The 17,693-nt window shown below is 44.8% G+C and overlaps 1 protein-coding gene across 1 annotated transcript in view; it reads left to right on the top strand.

Moving 5' to 3' along the window:
- Positions 1 to 407: 407 nt before the first annotated feature.
- The window catches only part of T3dh (Type III alcohol dehydrogenase), a 55,467-nt gene continuing 38,181 nt past the window's right edge, over positions 408 to 17,693 (top strand). The window contains exons 1-3 of the mRNA XM_089556721.1: positions 408 to 770; positions 1,170 to 1,210; positions 10,379 to 10,494. Of these exons, the coding sequence (XP_089412847.1) occupies positions 718 to 770; positions 1,170 to 1,210; positions 10,379 to 10,494 (210 nt within the window). The 5' untranslated portion in view covers positions 408 to 717. The remainder of the gene's footprint in view (positions 771 to 1,169; positions 1,211 to 10,378; positions 10,495 to 17,693) is intronic.

The following is a 17,693-nucleotide window of genomic DNA, read 5'->3' as shown; positions in this document are numbered from 1 at the left end:
TGCAGCAGGTCAATACATAATACTTTTTCCAATGCGCGGACTTGTTGCAGCGGCGCAAAACCCCCCGTAACTGTGGTAGACACGGGCGGGCGGAACCTGTTTTGCCCACCGTGCGAAAGTCGCTACTGGCATCGGCGCCACCGCATCGTGACGTCGCGGCCTGAAGGAGGTGTATATTACGACCCCCCCCCCCCCCCTCTCCTACCCCCCGTCCTTCACCGAGAGAGTACGGGCATTCCCATATTATGTGGTCGAGTGTCCCTCTCGCCCACAAAGATTACACCTATTGTTCCTGGCCTCGGGGAACGTGTGGTTCTCCACAACCGGGTGCCGATACGTCAGCACCGTTCAAACCACGCGCGCCTCTGCAAGGTCACGTGTAACCCCCCAACTCCGAGCCCATGACTCCGAGCATAGCCAACGAGCACCGTGAACGAGTGACCGCTGCGGCTGCGCTCCGAAAAGAAACCGTACCGTCGTGTGCTCAGCTGTCTATGTGCGCGTCGTGCCTGACGTCTGTGGTTGATTTGTGCATGGTTTGTCGTGCACATTGTTTCTAGGGGTGTGCAGTGTCTCGTTGGGTTGTGCGGTGTGGCGGTCGTGCGTGCATCAACCTTGTGAGTTGTTCCGCTTCGCTCAAGTGCTGCGAGGTGGTTTCGAGAAACTTGGTCCTGCTCACCGTGCTTCTCTGTAATCGCCGAGGCTTCTGCTGTCTCAATGGCCAATGCTCTTCGTGTCGTCAACTTGCTGCAGCAGGTGTCCCGAGCATCGTGAGTGGTCACTGAAATGTCACCTGTTGCGTGCGGCTTGCGCGTGTTGACAGCTCGCGGCCCGATCTGCGTGCCTTTGGCCTCTCATCTCAGCCCTTCGAGATCGAAATAAATGTTATTAAGGTGCTCAGCCGCCACTGGCTCTCGCTGTGGTTGCGTGCCAGCGGGCGTGTTAGCAGCGCGGCTGCTTTTGCAATGCTGCGTACTGGGCAAATCAGTCGCGCCACGTTGGCGTGTCACGCGATCCTGTGCATTGGCGGTGCGCACGTGCTTCTCTGCTGCTGTCTCTTCCGGCTGCACAAAAGCTCGGTCACAGCTTTCACCGCCTCTTTAGAGAGTTTTGCAATATTCCCGTTCCATTTTGCGCTGCTTATCAAAGTTTGTTTCCGCCCCGACCAGATGCCGGTGTCCAGCTCACGCAGCGGTTTCAGCCGTTCAAGGTGAGGAACCGATATGGCGCGCCACTCGGCGGGCTTCAGGGACTTTTCTTTTTTGTGCTGCTGTAAAATATTTCTGCATTGACTGCTGTGGTCACGCGAATTTTGTCGGCCTGGCATACAGCAGCAGGTGCAAAAAAAAGAAATGTGCTACTTTGAGTCGATAAGCATTTAACAGATTTAAATTCATTTAGGGATGGTTTGTTAGGAAGGCAATGCTAGCTGTAACAACATAGGCACCCACTTCCCAGAGACGTGGAAGACAGAAGTGTACAAACTGAGAATCCACATACTCATTGTATGCAGCCATGAGGCCCAAGGATCTAATGATCACCTAAGTATAGCATAACGTTGAGTAGCCTTCAGGTAGACGTGATCAGGAGGCACCTGATCTTTGCTGCTCATTGGATCCCCTAGTACCGAGTTCATCCATTCAGCCCATTTGCTATCAAGATGCATACAGAAGTTGGCACATGAGATCGAATTAGACAGGAGCACAGGATGATGACTGATTGGGCAGGGCTATTGGTTTCTTGGGCTTGGTGCTTACTGAACCGCATGCAAACTTATTTGCAAGGCAAGCATTAAATCTCTGGATGCTTGCTTTTCAACATTTTGATCAAGTGATTGCGACTTACAAAATGTGTAATGCAGGAGGAGGTCCCAAAGCTCCAAGTAGTAGACAAGACTCCTTTCAATCGGCACAAAAGAATTTACATATGTAAGCGGCATCACACAGCAAAATTTGAAAGTGCTTAATGAAGGTGATTGTTTAACATATGTCCTGATTTTTCACAACTATAAAGCTGTGAAATTAGCAGTCAACTTTTCATATAGTTAGTCGGTATTAGTGGCAACAAAAAATTCCAATTCGAGGCAAATCTAGTTGTATTGATGAGAGCAATATTGTGAAATAAGGGTAGGCGTGGGAATCTTGGAAATGTCTACCTTCCTCAATAAGTTAAATTTGTTTCTGAAAAAATGAAAGGTGCGTGCAGTAACGGTCTCAATTCTGAGTGGACACCTCACCCGCACTGCAAGGGAAGAGAGGAAGGTGGGAGTGAAAGAAGCGCCCTAGTGGAGGTCAGTGCACATTAAAGATCCCCAGGCGGTCAAAATTATTCCTGAGCCCTCGCACATTAAAGACCCCATCATCATCATCAGCCTGACTATGCCCACTGCAGGGAAAAGGCCTCTCCCATATCTCACCAGTAAATTCTGTCCTTTGCCATCTATGGCCACTGTATCCCCACAGACTTCTTAATCCCCTCCGCCCACCTAGCTTTCTGCCGCCCTTCACAATGCTTGCCTTCTCTTCGAAGCCACTCTGTTCCCCACAAAGGGGTTGTGAAAAGAACATGAAGGTGTGCACTTGTAATTTTCATGCTTCAATACACATTAGACATGCCAATTCTGAAATATTTCCGCGCAATATTGAGGCTGCATTTAATAAAACCCCTTTGAAATCTCTGCTTTTTTGCACTCGTAAAACAACCATGCCATGCCATCGGCCAGCTACGTCATTGACTGTGTCATCTTAAGACTTTAAAAAACATACACATATCTTTAACTTTCGTTTGCCCTAAAATAATAGATATATACCAAAGTTAGGAAGTAAAAAAAAATGTCAATTAGTTGAACACACAACTCTACTTTATTTAGGTACAGCACATGGTCATGGATCTGTCATTGACGTGTGATTGGTTTCGGTTTTGGCTCTGCTTCTCCATCCTCCGTGGCCAGAGTATCCGTGGTTCTAGCCTGAATCCAACAGGGCTGGTTTGGTTCAGGTCAAGCTGAGCAAGTTCATCCCAACTCGACTACTCTCTGTTTGCATGAACTCGATCCTAGCGAGTCAACTCTCGTGGTGTGCCCTGCGAGGTGCGACTGCACAACTTGTATAACTACTCTTGCTTCTGTTCTCCCCTGAATAAAATGCTTTCCCTAAGCGTGAAAGAGGATTAGGTGTAATTTACGGAGGGTGCTGCAAGTCAACCACCCTAGCCCTGTTCACATGAGCCGAGGGCTGGGCTGAGCAAGGTCTACCCAACTCTCTGACTGCGTGTTCACATGAACTCGATTTTAGCAAGTCGAGACTGGTTCAACGGCAGTGACACCAAGCGTGCAAGTGACACCAAGCGAGCAGTGGCAGCCTCCAAGACTGCGGCACGCCATTGCTGTCTTGGAGGTGCAATGGCGCAAGCGAAAAACAGGTTCACATTTATCCTCTCCTGCCCAGCCATCCCGACTCTTCGACTCTACAGAGTTTACAAGCACATCAGGGCAGGGTTGAGCGGAGTCAATCTGCCCCTTGCGGCGGAGTTGACCGAACCCGACCTGCCGATTCCCGACTCAGCGCATGTTTACATGGACCCAGTAACCGGTTTTCGACCCCACAACTCGACAACTCAGCACAGCCTCCTCTGTTTTCTAACTCGACCCTGTCGGGTTGGCTTGCATTGGCTTTAGGGTGGCTTGTGTGTGTGACGTCATTTTGACACCACATTCGTGACCATATGGTGCTTTGACCCCGGTCAATTATGGGTCAACAGACTATGTTGTGTTGACGACAGAAGTATCTGATTAGCTGCTTAAGATGACATTTGCTACAGAATGGAGGGTTACGCATGCTGGGAAACCTAAATGTTGTGTTTTTCGAAATTCAGTCAACCCGGACGATGAAACAAACCAAGGTATACATAGAACGAAGAGTCGGAATTCCAAACACACAAGTCAGTCAAAATTTTTGGAAAACATTTCATGATCCCCTTAAGGACCAGCAGTTATCTTGCTTTCACATTACATGCCCTGCCCAAGCCCATTTCTTCTTGATTTCAGCTAGGATGTCATCAATCTGCGTTTGTTCCATCACCCACTCTGCCCTGTTCCAATCTCTTCACGTTGCTCCTCTAATTTTTTTTTCCATAGCTCACTGCGTTGCCAATAATTTAAGCTGAACCGTTTTCGTTAGCCTCCACTTTTCTAACCCACTGCTTACATAATTCTTCGTACGATGCCCAACTACATGAAAGAAGTGGATCTGGTGTGGGTCCCAGCCCACGCAGGTGTTTCAGGGAATGAGGCCACTCACCAGTATGCTCGAGCTTTTGTCAGCCAAGCCGGTGAGGGAGTCTCAGGCCCTGATGTCCCAAGGAGTGAGATGCTAATTACATATCGTGCCATAACAAATTATTACAGGGAGCTTAGAGCGAGCCTGCCTCCTCCGCATGTTTTGCTAAGCCGCGAACAGGCTACCACGTAGAGGCGGCTGCAAATGTGGTTGCAGCCAAACCCTTGGACGTATTCCAATATCTTTCCCGATTTGGTAAATTCTTACTGTCAGCTGTGCGGCGAGCCTGCCACCTTAGACCACATGATCTGGGACTGCACAGAGGATCCGTCTCCGGCAGATCTAGTCTAATCTCCCACGTTTGAAAAATGGAAAGCTGTTCTCGCCAGCCCGGACCCGGACGTTCAGTCCAGGGCCACGGCAAGAGCGCAGGAGGTCGCCGGCAGACTTGAACTGCCGGCCACCTGGAGCGGCTAAAGAACCCAAGAAGATCACCAACCTCTTACTAACAATGCCTCTCTTACATTACATTGGCTACTCTACAGGTTTGGGTAGAACTTTTCGGCCATTTTAACTATCTTATCTATATTGCTAGTGACATTGCCCTCTTTGTTTCTTGATGCTTATATCTGGTTTTTACTTATGCCTAGTTTCCTGCTCATCACTGTTAGGCTACATCCGTTCTTTAGAGCATGCTCTCTCCATATTGAACTTCCTTATGTCGGCTACCTTGGGCTTATTTATTCATTTTGATTGCTCTGCTAGTTTATTATCTCTGTAGGTTTAGATGCCCTCATGCTCTGGCATTTCCTAATCAGATCTTTCATCTCCTGAGATAGATTGCGGGTATCCTGTCAAACCATCCTACAGCGTAATGCTACAGCACGCTCCGTAATGATAGCTGTGAGAGTTTCGTTAATTTTTTAACATTAAGATCATCTTCCTCAGTTAGATCTTCCTCAGATCATCTTCCTCAAGATCATTTTCTCGAGAAATGATACACCAACAAAGCTGGAAAGCTCAGCAGTCCCCACAGAATTGGAAGAGGTCAGTTTACATCCCAATTCCAAAGAATGGCAGTGCCAAAGAATGTTCAAACTATATGCGACTGTGCTCATATCACATGCTAGCAAGATGGTGCTCAAAATCCTGCAACCTAGGCTTCAGTAATAAGGGAGTAATTACTCATTGACATCCACCTGAGCGCAGCCATACGGCCACAAAGGAAAGGTAAACAGCTTTCTCACAAACTTTGTAGATAAAGAAAAATTCGTCCTGGTCCGGGGTGTCGTTAAACATTTTACCTAGTCTTCAGTACTATGCGAAGCGAGAACTATCAGAAGTGCAGGCTTGGTTTCACAAGCGCAGAGGAACTAGAAATCAGACTGGCAACCTTTGCTACATCATGTTGACAGCAGGAGAGTTCCAGAAAAACACTTACTTCTGCTTCACTCACTATGCTAAAGCCTTAATTGTGTAGGTCGCAGCAAACTGGAAGACTCTTCAAGACATGGGGGTACCAGGCCACCTGACCTGTCTCCTGAGGAACCTGTATATGGGGCACGGGGCTACAATTCGAACCGAACGGGACAATACGCTAATAACTGTGGACTAAAATACGCACCCAACAAATCTGAGTTACTAATATTTATGAAGAAAGGATACTCTGACCCTGTTACAATATTTGGGGGGGGGAGCGCAAATTCAAGATGTGCCACTTGCGAAATTCTTAGGTCTGTTAATAGACGCGAAGGGCAACAACGCAGAAGTGATTTGGGGATAGCAGGCAACAACTGAACAAGTGGCGAGAATGATTAGTAGGTTATCAAACCACAAGCATAGACTTAAAGAAAAAGAAACCATAAAGTTAATACAGGCTTTTATTGTGAGCCGTCGCGGTGGCTCAGTGGCTATGGTGCTCGGCTGCTGACCCAAAAGACGCGGGTTTGATCCCGGCCGCGGCGGCTAGAATTTTTTTGGAGGAGAAATCCTAGAGGCCCGTGTACTGTGCGATGTCAGTGCACTTAAAGAACCCCGGGTGGTCGAAATTTCCAGAGCCCTCCACTACGGCGTCTCTCATAGCCTTAGTCGCTTTGGGACGTTAAACCCCATAAACCAAAACCAAAACCTTTTATTGGGAGCAGGATCGCTTACATAGCACCATATGAAATGGAAGAAAACTGAGAAGAACAATTTGGATGTCATAATATGAAAGAGCACTTGGTTTCCCGGTCAACACAGGAACAGAGAGATTACTACACAGGGGCATTCACAATAATTTAGACGAAATTATTGCAGGGCATTCGATATCGCAGAGGATACGGCTATCAGAAAGCAGGACAGTAAAGGACGTACTCGCTGGAATAGGGCTCCCATGAATTTGGTCTATGGACTTGGGAGATCAGCTTAGAAGCAAGATCGAGGTACAGCCCATTCCGAGAAATATACACCCTGAATATCATGAGAAAAGAAGACAGGCTAGTGTGAACACCATCAGAAGAACGTGGGGCACAATGGAAGAGGCAATTTACATGGACGCGGCAGGATCGGTCAACGGGATATCAACCATGGCATGCACGGATGCGCAAGGGAAATTCGTTAATGGGGCACCAATTCAATGCCAGTGAATCGCCCAGGCTGAGGAAGCAGCGATAGCTTTGAGGACGGTTTCCAGCAAGGTCTCGTGTTTACGTAATTATGGACTCCCAGACTGCATGTCGTAACAATACAAGATTAAGGATTGGTAAATTCGTAGACAGAATACTCAGAACTAAAGAAGATATACAGACTTTAAATCCACAGTCATATGGAATCAGGATGCTCTGCAAATGGTGGAAATGAAGGCACTCACACCGCTGACCGCGCGCCCCAACATTCGCAGGAGCATAATTGTTATGAACCACTATTAAGCTATAGGGATTTACTCCAACATTTGACTTTTAATGAGGAAAGTATACGCCAAACCGCACAAAAATTAAACAGGGAGCAAGGGGTCATTTTAAGGGAATTGCAATCGAAAACTTATATAAATCCTGTCAAATTCAGCTATATGTTTCCAAATTCGTACGATCCGCATTGTGCCTTCTGCGGTGAAGCAGCTAACTTTTACCGTGTGGTATGGACATGCCAGGAAAACCCGGCTATACAAGGAATCAGTAACCCAACAAATGAGGCGGTGCTGTTCAGCTCAAATTCGGAAGACCAACTTCCGCTGGTGAAGCGGACAAGAGCAGCGGCAAAAGCCTATGGGCTCCTGGAATGAGGGTCCGGCCAACCAATTTGTGCATTTAACGTTTTTCTCTCTCTGCAGGTCTAGCTGGCTGCAGACAAACATGCAACTGATTTTTTTTAGACCGGAAGGAAGTGTTAGTGCTAGCACACTAAAAGACGGCGGCCCCAGTGCTTCCTAGCAAATAGAAGGGGAAGGAATAGATTTTATTTTCTTGGACTCCCTAACGCAGATGGTGACTGCAGCTACGAAGTTAAAAGTTGCTTGCTGCTTGGTGGGAAAGCTATGGCAAACCTTGACAGTGTGTTAAAACGCAGAGACATCACCTTGCCAACAGAGATCCGCATAATTCATGCTATAGTTTTACCAGTGGTAATGTTTAGCTGTAAGAGTTAGATAGCAAAGACGGCTGAGTGCCAAAGAATTGATGCTTTTGAACTGTGGTGCTGGAGAAGTCTCTCGAGATTCCTTGGACTGCAAGAAGGTCAAATCAGCCATTACCAGCGATCGTCAACCCTGACTTCTCATTGGAAGGCCAAGTCCTGAAGTTAAAGCTCAGAGACTTTGGCCACCTAATGCAAGAGAGAAGTCACTGGGAAAGACCCTGATGCTGGGAAAGACTGTGGGTACAAGGAGAAGGGGACGGCAGAGGATGAGATGGTTAGATGACATCACCAGTGGAATGAAGATTAAATTGTGTGAACTTTGGGAGACAGTGAAGGGCCAGAGGGCCTAGTGTGCTGCGGTACAAAGAGTCGAACGTGGCTTAACAACTGAATGACAACTACATGCTGTCTGGAGTAACTTTAGAATAAATACTCAAAGTGCGAACCACTTGTTTACTCAGTGGAGCCAAAACATATTTGAAATTCTGACGAGTGCCTGGCACATGGTGTGTTTCTGCCATCATTATTCTTAGCAGCCACTTGGGTTTCCATCAGACTATTGAATCGTGGGCTAGATGTAAGCTAGATAATGATGATGTGTTTTTTTTTTTTTACTAGGTCTTTATAAGAGTAAAAGAGTTTGAGTTCTTGTTTCTTCTAAGCACACTAAAGAACAGAAATGCTTTGTCTATACCTTACTCACTGTATTGAAAGTAGGGGTGTGCGAATATCAAATTTTTCTAATACGAATCGAATACAAATACTTTGTTCCAAATATCGAATCATCAAGGACAGACGCATTTAACCGCTACAAAACATTATTTGAGCCCCCAAGAACATCACAGTTCAACTATCAGTGATGCAATGAACACAAAAGATGTGTATGGCTGCACAAAAAGTATCAAAGCATCGAACGTTATTCTTAGAAGAGTGGAAATATCAGAGAAGATGGCCAATACACAGCATTGATTAAGGTTAGCTTGCCATAAGCACAAAAGCGCGTTGCTGGGATGAACATAAAAGGTTGTCGTGAAAAAAAAACCGGCTGCTCCACATGGTCAGGCAGAAGTAGTTCCCTTCTAGCTGAAGCGACTTCTCCAGCCACAAAAATGCCCTCTCACTTCGCACTGAACTGGCACGTATTGCGAGGTATTTCGTGCACAGCTCTGACTATACCAGCTTCGCAGGTATAGCCACAAAGAAGCTCACCAGCATAGTCAGCTACTGCATGGCCCAATGTTACGCGTTGCTCTGGGCACCGCCATATTGTTATGAATCTGTTGATAGGACTTGCGGACCGAAATGAACGCCGGTGCTTGCAATAGAATATTCGGCTGGGTACGTATATGCGCGTCGGGTCGAATATTCGAAAGTGCACGAATACTTGGATTTCGAATCGAATACGAATACTAAAAATATAATATTCGAATTATATTCGAAAATTTCGAATATTCGCACGCCCCTAATTGAAAGCAATGCAGAACTTTTCCCGACTCTTCCCATGTGTTGCTTGTCAGACCAGTGTGCTGAATACTGCTGCTAACTTGGGGAGAATTGAATGATAATTCTGTTCTTTGGTCATAACTTCTTTGCAAGTGTGCCTGCTGATAGCTTGATCAAGGCAATGTTGCTGGATGTTTTTTTTTTTTTTTTTTTACGAGGAGCGTAGGATGTACAGATACCTGTAAGCTGTTCTGGTTGAGTGTAGTGTGTGCAGTAAGGCTTTATGAGTCCCAGATGAAAAGGATTTCACTGTTTTGGGGAACAAATTTTTAAATGATGGGCAGTGGGCAAATTGTTGAAACTTGGTTCAGCGCAAAAGACGAACACAGCGAAAGGAAACGACGTACACGGACCAGTTCCTTTCTCTGTGTTCGTCTTTTGCACTGAACCAAGTTTCAACTATGTCCTACCAACTAGCCCAGCACGAAGTTTTGTTAAAGTGGGCAAATATTGCTACCAACTCTGGAGCAGCAGTCTGGTGCGTGCAGTGTGAGGCAGGGATGGGAGTCTTTGAGGCACAGATGTGCGGGTGTTCAATGTTGACCTCCGTAGTGGAGCTGTAGTTGAGTCTTTTATCTTTGATGGTAGCTGTAGAGCAAAATGCACTACAAGAAATCTTGAAGTACATACTGTAATGTGACCTTTTCTCATTGATGCATAAACAGAACAACTAAAAGCATCTGGACAACAAGAAACTGATTGCACAAGTTCATGTCTAAGCAAATGAACTGCACACTAGTGTGCTAATTACACAGAATTTACATCTTAATGGGAGCAGAGGGGAATATCCATCGTGTCAGATAAACAAAGTGCAGTTTTGACCGCTACTTTGTGCGAACGCTGTCGGTGACGGTGCATCTGTGAACCTCCTGTGAATGGCCTGCAAGGACTCTGCACTGTCATTGTGCCTGCCAGTGTAGAGCATCTTTGCGTGCACTCCTCCCCCAAGCCCTCTTCTTCTCCTGGCTGTTGTTGCTATGCAGGTGTTCGAGACAGCCACCATGACCACCAGGTGGACCTGCCCAAGAGTGACTATGCGTTCGAGATGGCCTGCTCCAACATCCGCTACGGACCCGGCGTGACTCGGGAAGTTGGCATGGTGGGTGCCTCTTCCCCCTCCAGGGAGTTTTGCTTCTTTACTCCAAAATGTGACTAGTTGTTCAAGGCTTCCCAGAAGCACAGACGCACTCCTTCCCAACTGCTCATGCCACCAAGGCGAGATGGGAAATATCTTGTTTTTTTGTTTGTTTTTTTACATCTCTGCTTATTTTGTGCTTAAGTGCCACGTGCCAGTAGCCATACTTTTGCCGTGTACCACCTTTCAGCATTTGTTCTCTTAACGTTACACCTATAATTTTTCTTTCCATAGCTCGCTGTGTTGTCCTTAACTTAAGCTGAACCCTCTTTGTTAGCCTCCACGTTTCTGCCCCATAGGTGAGTACCGGTAAGATACAGCCATTGTATACTTTTCTGTGGAGGGATATTTGTAATCTGCCATTCATGATCTGAGAGAACCTGCCATATGCGCTCCACCCCATTCTTATTCTTCTTGTTATTTCCCTCTCATGATTCGGATCAGCAGTCTTTACCTGCCCTAAATAAACATATTCTCTTACTACTTCCAGCACCTCGCTACCAATTGCGAACTTCTGTTCTCTTGCTAGACTGCTGAACATTACTTTGGTTTTCTGCATGTTAATTTTTAGCCCCACCATTCTGCTCTGCCTGTCTAACTCATTGATCATGCTCTGCAGTTCTTGTCCTGAGTGGCTTAGCAAGGCAATGTCATCAGTGAATTGCAAATTACTTAGGTATTCTTCATTAACTCTTATTCCCAGCTGTGGAATTTTATTGCTGACTTTATGGAGGAGTATGGTAGCTATGCAGTCATTATAAACATCTTCCAGTATTTTCACCTACAGTTCTTCTACACCCTGGTTCCGCAATACCTGCATGACTCCGCAACCCTGGTTCCGCAATACGTGCAATACCTGCATGACAGGTTTCCACTTAGTTGAATGCTTTCTCGTAATCATTGAAGGCTTTATATAGGGGCTGGTTATAGTCTGCGCATTTCTCTATCACCTGATTGTAGTGTGAATATGGTCTGCTGTCGAGTGTCCTTTACGAAAGCTTGCCTGATCATTCGGTTGACTAAGGTCTGAGGTTGTCCTGATTCTATTAGCTATTTTGCCTTTGTAAATACCTTGTAGGCAATGGACAGTAAGTTGATCGTTCTGTAATTCTTCAAGTCCTTGACGTCTCCTTTCTAATGAATTAAGGGGGGACGAGGGTCTTAAAACTTACTTTTTTATTTATGGCTAGAATCTCGCGAAATTTTGCATACAGGTGTGTTTTTCTCTTCTGATTCCAAATATGTAATCATAAGTGAGCTGGTGGTCTTAAATCTTACAAAGTCTAGAATGTGATTCGGTAATTTCTTACGCAGCCTTATTGAACTTTCTCATTGCATTTTGTTGCTTTTAATTACATGAATTGATAGCCACAGAGTTCCCATGCCTGGTGACATTCTTCGTTTTTCTCTAAAGGCATGTCATCCTGATATACTATGTCGAGAGTAAAAGGTTGCAGTAATTTACACTGCAACTCGTTAAGCTAATTGTAAATTGCTATTTACATATGGCCTAAACAAAAAAGTAAGAATGTCATCGGGTATGGGAATTTGCTGGCTATTGATTCATATAATTAAGATAACCAAATGCTGTGAGAAAGTTCATTAAATCTGCATAGGAAATTACCTAATTACACCCTAGAATTTAAGGTAACTTTTGATCTAAGAATACCAGCTCATTTATGACTACATTTTTGAAATCAGTAGAGAAAAACACATCTGTGTGCAAAATTTCATGAGGTTCTAACCATATATAAAAAGGTCAGTTTTAAGACCGTCGTCCCCCCTTAGGATATTGGCATTCTTCCAAGCTTCTGGTACGCTCGAGGGCATAATGCATTGCACATACAAGATGGCTAGTTTTTCTAGCGCAATCTCTCCTCCGTGCTTCAACAATATCTCCTGTTGCCTGATCCTCACCAGCTTCTTTCCCCCTTTGCATTGCTCCAGAGGCTTTCTTTATTTCCTCTTTCGTTACTGGCGGGATGTCCCATTGCTGTGTGCCACTGCCTCTCTTATTAGCATTCTGATTACATTCACTATTGTATTGGGCACCCTATGATATCACCCAAAGAAAGACATCCTCTGTGTGCCTCTGCAGTATGCGGTCGATACCATGCTAGAAACATTGAGCAAGTGGATTGCATCCAACACTCCACTTCTTCAATGCTTGTTGGTTCCACTAACCGAGGCTGCCGTTACTGCCTCACTATCACGTTGACCTTTAGTGAGACACCTTGTCTAGGAATGTTTTGACCATTTGAGAGAGCTTTTGCGACAGATATATCGAAGTAAGCTTTTGTGGCGCAGTGTGGTACCAGATATGGTGCGGCCACATTTATCTGAGCTAATGCCGTTCCATGGACGAAGGCAGTTTCTGCAAGCCTTGCAGAGCTGAAGGTGATGGCTGCCGTTCGAGCCGGGCGCCTAACCTGATCCCTTCGGCTCGCGCTCAAGGTTCTTCGTTCATGATGAAGTTTAGCGCCAAAAACGAGGACAAAGTAGGAGTGAAGACACAACACGAGCGCTTTTTCGCAACTAAAACTTTAATGGAAGAACACATAACATATATACCCATCTCGTGAAGTAAATCAAAAAGAAGAAACATACATGATATGGTCAAGATAAACCTTAGAGGGCGATACATCTGAAGAGTGCTGAGGGTGCAAAAGGTACATAAAGGGTGCAAAAACAGGAAACTTCATGGTCACAATCACAATCACGAAGGCGAAACCAAAAAACCAAAAAAAAAAACCAAAAAAGGGGGAAAGGAAAAGATATTAATTCCACGTGTGATCCAGGTATGCCAGCTCTTTTTCTGTTAACGAAATGGACGGTGCGCTTATGCATGAATTTCCCTGTCGCGAAATATAAAAAGCCTCGGTAATTTCGCGCTGGAGGCGTTCTCTATGATGTGACAGAATTTCAGCCTGCGCATAAAGTGGATTGCATTTTTTCTTGCACACTGGGCCACATTCCGGCACACAATCCGGCTTGCACTCCTTACATTCTTGGCAATGGTCAACCAAATGCGAGGACTTCGACCCAGAGAGCGATTTCTCGTGTTCTTTTAGCCGCACGTTTACACAACGCCCTGTCTGACCTATGTAGGTCTTGCCACAGGAGACGGGCAGTTCATATACCACACCCGTGCAAAACGGGTGTGGTATATGATTTACTTTTTGATTTACTTCACGAGATGGGTATATATGTTATGTGTTCTTCCATTAAAGTTTTAGTTGCGAAAAAGCGCTCGTGTTGTGTCTTCACTCCTACTTTGTCCTCGTTTTTGGCGCTAAACTTCATCATGAATAAGATTCAACTCGCCCAACTTTCCACCTTACTTCTTCGTTCTTTTCACGCGTGCCACTGCAGGGAGCTACAAGATGGTGCTGCACTTTAAAAGGCCACTGAGGACAAATGGAAGTTGTCCTGTGTCGGTAGGGTACTGCATTCTAATCTTAAGGAGACCACTCTCACCTAGGACGGAGCTTTCACTGGGTAAATGAAAAAAAATTTGAAAGAAATAAAGCGATCTCCAGCCTCTAGAAAACTGCCGCTCAGTTTCGCTCCTATGCTTGCTGCACAAGTACTATGTGTATACAGATAGTCCTTTGCCCCTGCCACTTTGCACTCCTTTGAGCATGGTTGCATCTCCATGTAAGTTTTTCACACATCTTTGGACTCACTAAGGCTTTTGATTCATCGACACTGCCCCGCCTCATATCACTTTGAAATGATCTTCCTGATTCCATTGCGCCGTTAAATGATCCTGTTTTATTCCGTGAGCTAGTGTGTAGGTTGTACTGCTAGAAAAATTCACCTAGAAAAATCACGCGTTTATGAGGTACACTTTCTTTCCTAGATTTGTTCGGTATTAGCTCGATGAAAAGGTGCTCAATCTTGACTCCCTTCAGTTCGTGGACAATGGTCGCCATCTTCTTGCCTATCAGGGTGGACAAACCCATGCCTTCTGCCTTGGCGAAAAGCTCTTAGTAACCAGAGAAGGATGCCATCGTGTGTAACGTTTCTTGGTGTAATATGATGTCTGGTTTACATGTCGCATTTCTAACGTACTGTTGGAGAACCGGCTTTTTACCGAACAGCCTTCTACAGTTCCATTGCCATATGGTGATTGCTTGTTTCATCATCATCATCAGCCTGACTACACCCACTGCAGGGCAAAGGCCTCTCCCATGTCTCTCCAGTTAACCCTGTCCTTTGCCAGCTGCAGCCACTGTATCCCTGCAAACTTCTCAATCTCATCCGCCCACCTAACCTCTCCTTGTCTTTCGGATAAGACAATTAGTATTTGTTAGTGCCGACCTTGCTGGTAAAGGCTTTACATATGATGTAATGGAATGTATTTCCGATCACAAGGCTTATCTAGTATCCCTTACTTATATGGTTCGCAAACACTGTTTTCGATATGCCACTTTTCCTGATTTCGACTGATTTTTTTAACTGATTTCAACGTTTCCTGATTTCCTGATTGGCACTTTTCCCAAGTTGTGATGTCAGTGATCTATCTAACTTCTTTGAAAAATTATTTCCACGTTGGCTCATTGGTTATGGCGCTCGGCTGCTGACCCAAAAGATGCGGGTTCAGTCTAGGCCGCCGTGGTCATATTTCGATGGAGGTGAAATAATTCTGTAATAGACATCTTAGCTGACCCATTCAATGAATTTACAGCACTTTTCTCAAATTGTGATGTCAGTGATCTAACTAACTAACTTCTTTGAAAAATTAGTTAAATCGTGCATAGAGCCGCCACGTTGCCTTATTGGTTATGGCTCTCGGCTGCTGACCCGAAAGATGCGGGTTCAGTCTAGGCCACCGTGGTCATATTTCGATGGAGGCGAAATTCTAGAGGCCCGTGTACTGTGCGATGTCAGTGCACGTTAAAGAACCCCAGGTGGTCGAAATTTCCGGAGCCCTCCACTACGGCGTCCCTCATAGCCTGAGTCACATTGGTACGTTACACCCCCATAAGCCTAAATCGTGCATGCATGGCTTTATTTTATTTTATTTTATTTTATTTTATTAGAGATACTATTAGTCCGGTCTGGACCAAGATAGGAGTGATACAAGGGTAGTACAGATTACAAAAGCAGAACATGACGAACAAAACACAAGCACCATGAAGACGAAAAAAAAAGAAAGACTAACTTGGCAAAGGATCTCTTTTATCGCGTAGAACTGCAGTAATTACTCACGACAAATCCACATAGGTTTTGGCAGTAAATTTTACCCACTAGCTCATTCCAGAATTCCTTTACAATTGATGGTGTCCTAAACCGCAATCCCCTAAATGTTGCCATGGCCTTTACTTTCAGTCTGTTTTTGCTGTGGACAATTGCAAGGTTCCATGTTTTGACTTAGCTGTGCTTTCTAATCCCATAAATGAATCACAATCGTACTAGATGGGGTGTTAAATCTAATATTGAGCTTGGACACAAAAAAAAGCTATAAGCCCTTATTAGGTACATCGAACTCTTTCCTAATTCGTTCTTGTTATGGATGCCCTGCTAGCGTACTGTTATTTTTCAAAAATCGTTGTCGTCTTCTATAGTCCCCTCATTTTGGAAGTTAGCTAAGGTACTACCCATACTTAAGCTCGGTGGTAAGCATAACTTGTGTAATTACAGGCCTATCTCACTAGCATTATACATAAGCTCTAAATGGAATTTCTTGAATCTGATAACGTATTATTCAATGTTCAACATGGTTTCAGGCAAGGATTTAGCATAACACAATAACATAACTGCTAGAGTTCACTCATGACATCTCTCGAGGCCTACATCTCTGTGGTCAAGTTGATGCCATATTTATAGATCTGTCTAAAGCATTTGACACAGTACGTCACTGCAAACTTCTAAAAAGAGTAGAATCTATTCTAAATAGTACTCGCCTAGTTGGACAAATTGGATTTCTAGTTTCCTCGCTAAACGTTCACAGTTCATTTCCTTTAATAACACCGAGTGCTCTGTGACCGATGTAACTTCTGGAGATCCCCAAGGCTATGTTATTGGCCCGGTACTCTTTTTGCTTTATATACTAAACGACCTTCCATGCAACATTACATCTCAGATTCACCTGTGTGCCGATGATTGGGTCTTGTATTGTCCCATTAATAACCATCAGGACCACACCCGCCTTATTGCCTCTTTCTCAAAGTTCTGTGCTAGATGCGACAAGTGGCAGATGAGTTTAAACTTCCAAAAAACTGTTGTCCTCACTTTCACCAACAAACAGTCTCTTACAGTTATCAATTGCACTTTCAACGGGTCATTACTAAACAGCGTTTCTGATTTCAAGTACCTTGGAGTAACTTCTATGATTAACATGTCATGTCTGAGCACATCGATTCAATCCGTGGTAAAGCCTTGAAAAAACTTGGGTGTCTACGTTGTAGATTGTCCCAGGCCCCTAAAGAATAAAAAAACTTCTTGTGTACAAATCTGTAGTCCGACCGCTTCTTGAATATGCGTCTGGGGTCTGGAGCCCGATCTATGCAGCTGAAGTCAGGAAACTTTAGGCTATGCAGAGGCAAGCAGTTCAGAGATATGACCATAATTTTTCTCTCTGTTCCGCACTTTTATCAGTAAATTTAACTCGGCCATCAGAATGTCGCCACACTGATTCTTTAGTTTTTGCATTGCATTATTAATTCTCATTATTATGCACTGCATTTAAATAGTTTTTTTCCTTGAACAATAGCTGATTGGAACTAACTCCCTTTCTGGCAGCACCCACGCACTTCCACTGAATAAGCTTCTTGACTGCATTGAAGGTAGTTCGTGTGTTTTATGAATGTCTGCGTGCGGGACTGGTGTTGCGTGCATGCGGTACTTGGCTGTTTTTGCTTTTTGGTGTTGTAATGGGGGTGAGTGATGCCTTATATTTGTACACCCACATCTGCCATAGGCCAGAAAGAAAAACAAAGATGGGGGCTGCGGTATATGTAAATAAAATAATGAATAAATAAATGAAATAAAGTAAGGCAGCCACATTTTGCCAGAACTAAACATTCTCAAAAGTCTTCCCTTACTCGTTTCAGCAACGGAACCACCTACCTGATCTGGTTGTTGAGGGCACAGATGGTGACACTTCTGAGTGTTGTCAACTGCCTTACCTGCCTTTAGTATTTGGGAATGAATGAATG

Source organism: Amblyomma mixtum, chromosome 1, assembly GCF_055824585.1.
Source record: "Amblyomma mixtum isolate Tamu chromosome 1, ASM5582458v1, whole genome shotgun sequence".
Classification (NCBI taxonomy): Eukaryota; Metazoa; Arthropoda; class Arachnida; order Ixodida; family Ixodidae; genus Amblyomma; species Amblyomma mixtum.
The sequence above is the reverse complement of the archived record's forward strand: the minus strand, read 5'-3'. Positions and strand labels throughout refer to the sequence as shown.